General features: G+C 43.8%; 1 protein-coding gene across 1 annotated transcript; it reads right to left on the reverse strand.

Moving 5' to 3' along the window:
- Nucleotides 1-11187: 11187 nt before the first annotated feature.
- Nucleotides 11188-12363, reverse strand: LOC148538675 (uncharacterized). The gene has a single exon (XM_088452568.1). The coding sequence runs from the start codon at nt 12361-12363 to the stop codon at nt 11188-11190; it is 1176 nt and encodes a 391-aa protein (XP_088308694.1).
- Nucleotides 12364-12599: the final 236 nt, after the last annotated feature.

Raw genomic sequence — 12599 nt, forward strand, 5'->3', positions numbered from 1 at the left:
CTGGGAGAGTTCAAGAGTTGTCACTGCGCACCCTGCACCCATTACAGATACGCCCCTGGCTGATACTGATACAAAGGTCCTGAGAAGGCGGACCACTGAAAGGAGTGGTCCTATAGTAGGCAGCAACGGAGCTGAATACTGATCACGCTGTTTTTAGTGAGCTAATAAAGCAAGAATGTCCACAGACAATGCTGGATGTTATAGGCAGAGCTGATTACTGTACAGCAGAGAGTTCTGATGTCTGCACTAGTAATTGGAGACTGCACTGCAGTTGTCATAGCAGAGATTACTGATGTCTGCAATCATGATTGGGCAGCAAGAGTACTTCGAGTCTGCACTGGTATTTGGAGACAGCGCTGCTGAGTTGCCAGCGCGTCAGGTACCTGAGCCTCACAGGCTGATGTGTGACAGCTTGTTTTGGATCATCCATGGTGTGGGGAGCCATGCCTTTGCTTTAAGGAAAATATATATATTTATATACATGCTGCAAAGATCTGCTTATAATCATCACATTCAGCATGGTGATCAGCACTCTCCTGAAAGATGTATTTGTGTGTACTTACACCTCTGTTTGTGCCACATTTGCTTACTGTACTTGACCTTTGCTTGCCCACCTCTTCCCTTCTCCATCCTGCCTATTTTTAGTGTACTGAGTATTCAGTGGCAGATGTGGCCGAGTCTGTATACAGAAATGCGAGTCCCACTTTACATGAATACATTATTTTACTGTTATTATATTTTTAGTATATATTAATTACAGCACTTTTTAAGCAATACAACAGGGATGGGGAACCTCAGGCCCGGGGGGTCTGACCCTCTGAGCTTTTCTCTGCTTTTCTCTGCTAGCCTCATCTGGCTAGTAGGGTGCCTAGAATGCACCCTGCAGCCAGAATCTATGCAGCAGTGCTGCCAGGAGCATCCTTAGGACACTTCAGACAGTCACACCGCTGCCCTTACAGCTCCTCGGAGCATCCTCCAGGTTCTCCAGATATTGCTGTAATCACCGGCGATTGTGGCCCCACCCCATGTGACATCACAGGGAGGGAGTGTGGCCTGCAACAGGCCCATGAATAATGTTCTATATATCAAAATGGCCCTTGGCAGAAAAAAGGTTCCCCACTCCTGCAATACAAGCTAGCTTTCACTAAATATATTGCTCAATATTTCTAGCTTCTTTTTATTTTTTTCAGCAATTTTTGCTTATCATCAGGAGGATTTGTGTATCAGCAGAACTTTGCACCACTGTGTAATGGTCTGTGCAAAGTTGATTTCCTTGAAATTTCAATCTATTTTATATAGTACTTACCTGCTCTCTCAGAAGGTGCACTAGACTCTCGATTTTTGGGTAGTCCCCTGCACACCTGGAAGAGTGGGTGGATCTCCAGCATCCCGCCCACCAAAGTGGCCAGCTGCATCACCTCTCTGGGCTTTTCCCAGTGAGGAGCAACAAGAAGTAGGCAAGTATGCTTTATACCGCTTAGTTCAAATGATTAGGGAAGTAAGAACACAAAGAGACTGTGTTCTGTTTATTTCTTAGATTTATTTGTTTTAATCTCTTAATTACACTGTTTACCCATCCATACAACTGCAGGCCAAATGCTTTGTTTGTACCTACAATCTTACCGCACCTTCAGGAGGGAACCACAATCTAACTTGTGCTCTGATAAAGCTTTGTTGCTCTCATAAATGAAAGTAATGTCTCCAAATGTAACTTCACTTTAGTTCATTTAAATATCAGGCTTGCAAATCAAACATTTTGTTTGGCTATTTTAATCATCTCCTAATAACCCAGCTACATAGTTCCACTCGCCCACTGACACAGTAACAGTGCCTTAATCAGGGCTTGACACATTTTTCTAAAATCTAGGAGCCAGAATGAAATTGTAGGAGCCAGACCACCGCCCCCCCAAAAAAAAGTACAGGAGTGAGTAAGGAGCACAGCTCTGTGTGTTATGCAACCTTTATACACACTATACTAGTCCACAAAATGGTCACAGTTGAATTGTTACAGTAAAATGGAGGCTCCCTCACTGCTCTGCACAGCTCCCCTGCTCCACCCTCCAGTAATAACAGACCACATTTCACATAAAATAATGGTGCCAAAAAGTACAAAAAAAAACCCCTCCCCTCATGGTCACACCACTCTCCCTCTGAAGCCGCTCCACAAACCCTGGCCACGCATAGACCCTACTACCGGATAGCTCTATGCAGCCGGAGATAGGAGACAGTAGACAGCCAGAACGTACAGGAGGATCAGCGTAGACTGGGATAGACAGCAGAGATCTGAGCAGGTCAGGATGGAGAGGGGTCATCAGCGCAGGCCGGGACAGACACAGGCACAGCAGTCACCGCAGGCGACACTCAGCACATGCACTCCTGTGCATGATATGAACACGGCAATACTATAGGCACGAATCTCCGCCAGAGCTGATAAGGATCTGCTTCCTCCCTCACTGCAAAATCTGGTAGCCAGGCAGCAAAATCTGGTAGCCATGGCGACCTGGCCCCTGGGATTTGTCGAGCCCTGGCCTTAATTATCACGCACATACAGTAGGCAGATGCAAAGCACAAAAGGATCTGCACTTCAACTTGTCTACTCTATAAGGTCCTGACTATACATTAATTATGTCCTCTGTGCACTGTGCCACTATGTAATCATCTGTTTCATTACATTTGTTTGTATTATTCACTTCCAGCATGAGGCTGACTTAAAATACTGAAAGATGTGTTGGGTGTATGGGATTTTTTTTACAAACAGAATGAAAGCCTTAGCATACAACCAGATACATCATGTCCACAGTTACATGATTACTCCCCAAGCTTTCTTCTCCAGCTGCTGTAGAGAGGCACATTCTCATTAAAGTTAATAGAATATAAAGTCATTAAGGCCAGAAGAGCTTGACATTATCGCTGTTGTATACAGTATGAGAATGCGATCATCACTCCTGGGATATTAACTGTATCACTGGAAAAAGCCAGAGGTAATATTAGATGAATTAACCATTTCAGGGCTGTTTTAGCAGTTGCACTTTGGATTATTTTTCAAAATGGAAACACATGTCAGACAGATTACAGGCTTGTATTGGAAAGCTGGATGAATGCTATAAATGCTCCAAGTATTTCATTTCCAGTATAACACATCTACATTTTTGCAACACTAATCACTAGCTAAGAAAAACATTTCCACAGTAAGAGCCCAGAGGAAATAGTAGTGGGAGTTGTGGGAAAGTAGACACGTAGGATGAGAGAGAACTTATAGAACACAAATGAAGTTATAAAATAGTTGTGACATTGTTCCGTGTAGTGCAACCACACAATGTGGAATATTGAGTAATTTCCTGCTGTCTGACTCCATCATGCAATGTTCTTCTAGTTCCAATAACTAAACAAGTCTACTTCTCATAAAGCCATGTTCCCGGAAAATCCAGTAGTTCTATCCATTAAACAGTAGGCGTTGAACTGAAAATTCTGCTTATGGGCCATAATCTCAAATAAATACATTTCTTCTCTTACTTTCATTTCTTAACTATTTATATAAGAAATAGACTGAGGACTTTGCCTTAAATGCCTGTTACTTTCCTTAAGCGGAAAATGTAGGATGCTGAGTTACCACTAGGGACTACTACAGGGGGCTCACTACTGGGGACTTCTACAGGGGGCTCACTACTGGGGGCTCACTGCTGGGGACTACTACAGGGGGCTCACTACTGGGGGCAACTACAGAGGGCTCACTGCTGGGGCAACCACAGGGGGCTCACTACTGGGGCAACTACAGGGGGCTCACTACTTGGGGCTCACTACTGGGGGCAACTGTAAGGGGCAACTACTGGGTGCAACTACAGGGGGCTCACTACTGAGGGCAACTACAAAGGGCAACTACTGGGCACAACTACAGGGGGCACTTCTTTAATGGGCACAATTACAGGGGGCTCTGCATAATGGGCACTACTACAGGGGACATTGCATAAGGGGCACTATTACAGGGAGCATTGCATAATGGGCACTAGATTAGGAGGCATTGCATTTTGGGGCACAACTACAGGGGGCACTGTATCAGGGGCACTAACTTGATACACACAGTTTACAGGTTATAAACTATGTTCCCAATAATCTGGTTCTACACGGACATAAAAATTGTGCAACCTGTCTTGAGCTGAGGTGACAGACTGGCAGGAGCAGAGAGGAGTGTTGGTGAAGTAGATCTGTCAGGGTGGGATGTAATGGGCATTACTGTTTGGCATAATGTGTATTTGGCATTACTGTGTGCACAATGTGCTATTAGGGACATTACTGTGTGGCATATTGTGTAAAGGGCATTACTGTGTGGCATAATGTGTTGTATGTGGCATTACTGTGTGGCATAATGTGTTGTATGTGGAATTACAGTGTGGCATAATGTGAAATAGGGGCATTACAGCATGGCATAAATTTGATATAAGGGCTTTACTGTATGTCATTATGTGTTATACGTGGCATTATTGTGTGGCATGTGTAAGGGGCATTGCTGTGTGGCATAATGTGTTGTAAGGGGCATTCCGGTGTGGCATTACTTAGTGTGTCATAATGTGTAAGGCACGTTGCTGTATCATGTAACCACGCACCTTAAACGTCGTCTTTGGGTGTGTTTGATCTTTGGGCGGCGGGGGGGGAAGCCTGAAACTTTTTTGGCATGGGGAGCAAAATTTATAGTTACGCCACTGCCAGTTTGATAATAATTTATTGACTATGATAGTAATTATCCCCTGTTTTCTGAACTGGGAATATACAAAACCAGTTATAGATTGTTGTAGTGGGGTTACAAAACATTTTTTTCCTCACAGCCTCAGGAGCTGCAAAGAAAAATCTGCATTAAATGCAGATTCCAAAGATTCCAGCATTTTTGTGGAATCTATAGGTTACTGTGTGTTACTCCAGGATTTACTGCGTGGGGAAAATGCCAAATAATTGAATAGCTCCAGGTACATGAAACTAGGAGCTTTTCACCGCACGGTAAGCTCCGCACCTAATTGAATATGCTCCACAGGCTGTTCGTGTGTTCGTGGAAAAATATACACATACAGTCAGGTCCATAAATATTGGGACATTGACAGAATTTTCATATTTTGGCCTCTATTCACCACCACAATGGCTTTGAAATGAAACAAACAAGATGTGCTTTAACTGCAGACTTTCAGATTTAATGTGAGGGTAATTACATCCAAATCAGGTGAACGGTGTAGAAATTACAACGGTTTCTATATGTGCCTCCCACTTTTTAAGGGGCCAAAAGTAATGGGACTATCAACTCAAAAGCTATTTCATGGACAGGTGTGGGCTATTCCCTCATTATTTCATTATCAATTAAGCAGGTAAAAGGTCTGGACTTGATTCTAGGTGTGACATTTGCATTTGGAATCAGTTGCTGTTGACTCTCAATATGAGATCCAAAGAGCTGTCACTATCAGTGAAGCAAGCCATCATTAGGCTGAAAAATCAAAACAAACCCATCAGAGAGATAGCAATAACATTAGGTGTGGCCAAATCAACTGTTTGGAACATTCTTAAAAAGAAAGAACGCCACGGAGAGCTCAGCAACACCAAAAGACCCGGAAGACCACGGAAAACAACTGTTGTGGTTGACAGAAGAATTATTTCCCTGGTGAAGAAAAACCCTTTCACAACAGTTGGCCAAATCAAGAACGCTCTCCAGGAGGTAGGTGTATATGTGTCAAAGTCAACAATCAAGAGAAGACTTCACAAGAGTGAATATAGAGGGTTCACCACAAGATGTAAACCATTGGTGAGCCACAAAAACAGAAAGACCAGATTAGAGTTTGCCAAACAACATCTAAAAAACCCTTTACAATTCTGGAACAACATCCTATGGACAGATGAGACAAATATCAACTTGTACTAGAGTGATGGGAAGAGAAGAGTATGGAGAAGGAAAGGAACTGCTCATGATCCAAAACATACCACCTAATCAGTGAAGCATGGTGGTGGTAGTGTCATGGCGTGGGCATGTATGGCTGCCAATGGAACTGGTTCCCTTGTATTTATTGATGATATGACTGCTGGCAAAAGCAGCAGAATGAATTCTGAAGTGTTTCGGGCAATATTATATGCTCATATTCAGTCAAATGCTTCAGAACTCATTGGACAGCGCTTCACAGTGCAGTTGGACAATGACCCGAAGCATACAGCAAAAGCAACTAAAGAGTTTTTTAAGGCTAAAAAGTGGAATGTTATGCAATGGCCAAGTCAATCCCCTGACCTGAATCCGACAGAGCATGCATTTCACTTGATGAAGACAAAACTGAAGGGAAAATGCCCCAAGAACAAGCAGGAACTGAAGACATTTGCAGTAGAGGCCTGGCAGAGCATCACCAGGGATGAAACCCAGCGTCTGGTGATGTCTATGCGTTCCAGACTTCAGGCTGTAATTGCCTGCAAAGGATTTGCAACAAAGTATTAAAAAGTGAAAGTTAGATTTAGGATTGTTTAGTTTGTCCCATTACTTTTGGCCCCTTAAAAAGTGAGAGGCACATATAGAAACCGTTGTAATTCCTACACCATTGACCTGATTTGGATGTAATACCCTCAAATTAAATCTGAAAGTCTGCAGTTAAAGAACATCTTGTTTGTTTCATTTCAAAGCTATTGTGGTGGTGAATAGAGGCCAAAATATGAAAATTCTGTCAATGTCCCAATATTTATGGACCTGACTGTATATGTGTAAAATGGCTAAAGATTGCAAACAGTGAACAGCATTATAAAGGGAATGCTGCTAGCAAGGGAGGCAACTGACGATATGCATCAAAGTTTATCTAAGGGCCTGATTCAGAGTTGGGAATAGAGAGAGATATCACTTAACAGTGTACCTAGACAAACCATGTTGCAATGCAAGGGGTGTAAATACATTTTTTTTTTCATGTAGGGTAAATACTGGCTGCTTTTACATATAGCCCACAAATACTGCACAGCTTTATTATTACTCTACAATTTAGATGTCAGTTTGGACACCTCCCTCCCAAATCTAAATCTCTCTGCACATTATAAATCTGTCCCACCTGCAGTGCAGTATGGTTTCACCAAGATGATCAGTTGAGAGAGATATCTCTCTCTATTCCCAACTCTGATCAGGACCTAAGATGTGAATCCAGCCCTTCTGATCTTTAGTAGTGCAGATTAAGGTAATGTCACACTGGTAATTTAGGATGAGCTGCTTTCCTAAGCTACAAATCGCTGAATGCCTTTATAATAACATCATTTTGTATATCCTACAAACTACAGCTGCTAAAGTGCTGGATAAAATCCTTTATTTATTTTTTACACTGAGTATGACAGAAACAGCTGCTTTCACAATGGATAAATAACAGAAAAAACTGCTCAGTGTATTTGAGTAACAAAATCACAAGTGTGACGGGACACACATTTTACATAGCAGACAATAAAATAAACATAATAATAAGTAGTCCATTGCTTTATTGTAATTAAACCTTGTAACATAATCTTAAGCTAACTTATATATTAAAAATAACCACACAGACACCAGTGCATTGGTTTAAGGTCACAGCATTTATTAATTGAATGACCATATTTTAATTCCTAAAAAGGGTGGCAAAGAAGGTGCTACCAAACCCAGCTCCAGCCAATTAAAACCATTAAAATACACAGGGGGCAACTAATACAGTCCCCCCCTGTATATAGGTGTAACCCGCGCTGCAAAGGTCTCACCACTCATTAATATGACACAGTCAAGACGCTCCCGCAAGGCAGCGCCCATTGACCCGCCTGCATGGGTGGGACATACCCGTCGTCCTTCAAAAGGGCAAGTGCCCCACAATGACCACTTACACCAGATGTGGCCGCTGGTTAGCAGTGCCTTCCCGCCAATGCCAGGTTCTAAGAACTGCAGCCCGTCACCCAACAGAATGAACAAAACAAAACAAGCCAACAAAACAATCACTTTAGTTGAAAACTGAAAAAAGAGCCTTAAGAAAAATACCCATACCTAAAGGAAAAAGGTGCACACCATCTGCCCTAAAATACTGAGGACTTTGCAAAATTAAAGAAGGATGCTTCACTATCACACCTCCAGAAGATGTCACAAAGCTGGAAATGGCTGAGTTAATTTTCTTTCTAGCTTTTTCCAAAGCACCTGGATCCCTAGAACCTCTCCAAACGTATCTGGGCACAATCTCTAACTAGACCAGTCTAACCCTAGGCCAGTGAGAACAAATTTCCATCAAATCAGCTTTAACCTTCAATATAAAGTCAATTCCCTTTATTTGACTGACATCATTCCCACCTAGGTGCACTATCAACCAATCTGGCTTCCCCCAAAGTTGCTCCTGCTTGTAAAGTAAATCCAACAAAGCCGACCACTTCAAACCCCTTACACATGACCATCTAACCCTACACCCTTTAAATATCAGAACAGTCTTTCTAGCCAAAGGGTGCTTTTCACCCCAATAGACATATGAGTGGCCGACCAGCCACACTTGCTCCGATAGTGTGATAGATGCTGCAAAAGAAAAATTCGAACCGTCAGAAAAAGCTCACCTAAAACCAGGCAATGGCAAACAATCAATATGTCATAACGAATAACAGCCCAAGTGAAGGAGAAAAATTTAAAAACCTTCTGTGGACCTCTTAATAAGCCAATTGAAATTATGCCCCCTCAGAGGAAAAATAAAAAAATCCCTTCATACTCCCAGTTTTTAAATGCTAATCATTCAAAAACTGACAAGCAAACTACATTTTTGGGTTAGTGCAACAGGCGAAACCTAAACCTTATCACCACGAACATAACTCTTAAACGCTGCTGACTTCCATCGCCCCATCATCTGAATCTTTGACGCTGAGCAACCATTAGCCGCAGCGCAAGTAGCTACTCCAATGTGAAAAGAGTACCGTAATCCTCATTATATTTTTGGTCAAACAGTGCTTAAATATGGCAGAAAACTGGAATTTTGTGAGGGACAAGAAGTTTAAATGCACAAAGAACTGAGCGCCACCTGCTGGAATGGGGACGCTAAGCGAAATGGGCAAATTGCCTCTTTAGGGTGGCTTTTAAACTATATCTAACATCCCCGCCCTAATTGGTCTGTTTTGGAACGGGGAATTTTGCAAAGCACCGACTCTTCTTTAACTACAACATGTTTAACCAATAAACCTGTGTCCAAAGAACTCTTACTCGCAGCCACCAATTCACTTATTCTAAAGGCGCCAAAAAACGCAAAAGAAAAAGCCGTTTGAAAAAGGGTTACCTCGAACTCAGAGTCTGCTACTGATGAAAGCACTGACAACAGGTCCTGTAACAAATTTAAGTCGATAGGTCGACGGGCATCGGCAGGTGTTTTGTTCTAACTGGCCCAGCCTTTAAGGGCTTTGTTAAGGACGAACGACCTAATGGGGTCATGCACCTGGTACATTTAGAGTGGAACGAGATATCAGCCAATGCTGTGTACAAAGTTGACTTTGACCTGCCCTGCTGATAGTGACCCTACACAAAGGACAGCAAACATTGTACTGCTAACTCACCCTCTTGTTTGTGCCTAAGCCGGTAAGCCTCCCAATCTTCCCATGCTGCTGTATACGTGCGCAGGGTGGATGGCGCCAAGGATTTTCACGCAAGTCCAGTTATGCCTGATCGATAATCTGCCAGACATAAGAAGGACATGTTAAACCGAGGAGGTTAGCCCCCGGCACCAAAACGCGGAATCTATCAAAGTTGAAACGTGAAAGCGCATTCCACTATCTCGTTGTCCACACCTGGCACATGCTTTGCCCTAAAATTTATGTTAAAATGAAAATATGCCAAAACTAAATGCCTCAAAAGCCACATGGCCTGAGGTGACGAAAACAGCTGGTTATTAACCGCATGCACCGCCCCTAAATTGTCCCACCAAAAGACTATGGTTCATGCTAGACAAAATCTTAGCCCATAATTCCACGGCCACAATTATCGGAAAAAGTTCCAACAAAAGCAAGTTGGCCGTAAAACCGCGGGCAATCCACGACAGGGCCCAAGGGGCGGCACACCACTCCCCTTGGAGAAAAAACAAGAAACCGGAAGAGCCAGCTGCATCCGTAAAAAAGTTGTAGCGCATAATTAAACACTGGCCTTGAAGGCCAAATCAATTCTAAATTAAAATTAACTAGCAAATCTACCCATACCTGCAAATCTTCCTTGATCTCACTAGATAAACGTAAAGTATGGTACGGCTTGCTAACGCCTGCTGTTGCTCTCTCCAGCTTTCGGCAAAAAACTCTCCACATGGGGATGACCCTGCATGCAAAATTAATGGAGCCTAATAGGGACTGTACTTGGTGCAACCTCACCCTGTCTGCACTCAAACATTTCTCAATTTGCCCCAATAGGTTATGAACCTTATCTGCAAAGATGCGGCAGCACTTTGCCCCTGTATCTACTTCAATGCCCAGGTATGAGAGACAACAAGTGGGACCCTCTGTCTTATCCTTAGCCACTGGAACCCCCGTAACCTGAAATAGGGAACTGGCAGAGAACAAAAGTTCTTGGCAAATGTTACTATCAGTTGGACCTATGAAGAGAAAATCATCCAAATAACCACCAATGTAAGAAGGAGCTGAATTTCTCAAAATAGGCACAAGAGACAGAACAACCCATGGGTAAACATTTATCAACGTAAAAATTGCCTGTCTATTTTAAACCCCATAAACAGCAGGGAATCGGGGTGTAATGGCAAAAGACGAAAGGCTGATTCAATGTCTAACTTCACTAAGAGGGCGCCTGGGCCAAAACTCCTGATCAAATCAAGGGCCTCCTCAAATAACTGATAACGAACCATGCAACATTCCCCTGGAATAGCGTAGTTCACTGAGCCACCATGGCAGTGGGACAAATGCTGGATTAAGCAGATCTTTCCCGGGACTTTCTTGGGCACCACCCCAAGGGGAGAAATGCACAAACCAGCCAAAGATGGGTTAGGGAAAGGGCCACACATGCGACCTTACCTAATTTCCGCATCCACCTTCTGTCTCACCACCTGGGGCCACTCCCTGGCTGAACGCAGGTTCCTGCGAGACACAACTTGCACTTTGCTATTGATGGGTAAACGGAAATCTAAACTAAAACCATCTAACAAAAACTGGGCTTTCTCCCTAAGGGGGTACTTATATAACCACCTGCTCAACTCTGCTAGCGCCACTGGCGAAGATGCCTTATTTTGCATCACCGTCGGTGTGCAGCCATTCTGTGTGTTCGCTTCCCGCTGAGGACTTGCAGTCCTTGGCTGGGTGGGATGCCCCGCATATTCGACAATAGTGTCGAAAACGAAAATTGGAGCCCCTGGTACATTTTCCATCATTAAAAGCAAAGCAAATCCCCTTTGCCACGTACCCTGAGCTTCCCTTAGCCCCTGTTGCCAGTTTCTTACCCTGTACCTCATATATGCTCCTATTCTGCTGGGTGACCTCTAACCAAACTTTTACATCCTTGAAACCCAAGGGCAGGGTAGAATTACCATCCTGCTTTCTACGGAATTTCTCATCATAGTCCCGCCAAACATATCCCTTAGATTTCATGAACATCTCATGGACCAAGAAAATGCACTTGATCACGTTGGGATGCTCATTGGGCCTGGTCTCTAAGTAGCAAGCTGAGAACACTAAAAAACCCCGTAACCACTGATGGTAACTCTTAAAGGCGTTCTCTCCAACACCCTCCAACTTTTTTGCCTTCTTGAAACCCTGTCTCATATCATCCGTAAGGTTGCAAACATCAACATACTTCCCCTTTTTAATCTTTTCCCGCATCCTCTTTCTCATACCTCTGGTTACTGCTGTGTTAGCACAATGTACCATTTCTGAGTATAATGCAGGCTCCACTTGAGCGGTAGAAGAATTAGAACTTTTACGCTTTGCGCTCTTCCTAACTATCTGATGCGTTATCAATTTGGCCAGTTTACGTGGGCACGTAGGTGATCCTGATGACTCACTGCTAATGCTAGAAACAGATGAAGAACTGGCATATGAATCATGCATAACCTCATGCTCACCGGATCCAGATGGACCTGGAAGCTCGGACACTTCCTCTGCAGCACCTGCCACCATGCCGGATAATTCCCCCGTTCTCTCCGCCTGCTCAACATTGGGCTGTCTGCTCTTCTGCGCTATCGTCACCTGAACCGCTTCTCCGGATAAACTACTAGGCTGAACCTCGGAAACAAAACCAAAAACCATTAAAGGAGGCAAGGGTGGAGGTTCCACGTAGGTAGGAGGGGGCGGGGGAGGAGGTGAAGCTACAGTTGTCGGACCATGCCGAGGTGCAGTCAACTGGGAAACTGATTGGGTATAATTGCCTGGCATGTGCCCCGCAGCACGGGAAAATTGCGGCATATTTGAAGCCGGGTAAGCCTGCAATCAAGGACCGTGGGGACCATAGGCATCCTGCCAAAGGGACATATACATGCTAGACAATTGTGGCGAAGGGGAATAAGGAGGCCGCCAATTGGGGAACTGCCCAAATACTGAAGTGGTTGGGATAAAAACCGGATATGAACCCGGCCATGTAGCACTACCCTGAGGAAGGGACACTGAATGCCTAACTGGCGAGGACCATGAGGGTTGAACCT

The sequence above is a fragment of the Taudactylus pleione genome, unplaced genomic scaffold (genome assembly GCF_031769625.1).
Source record: "Taudactylus pleione unplaced genomic scaffold, aTauple2 ptg000038l, whole genome shotgun sequence".
NCBI lineage: Eukaryota > Metazoa > Chordata > Amphibia > Anura > Myobatrachidae > Taudactylus > Taudactylus pleione.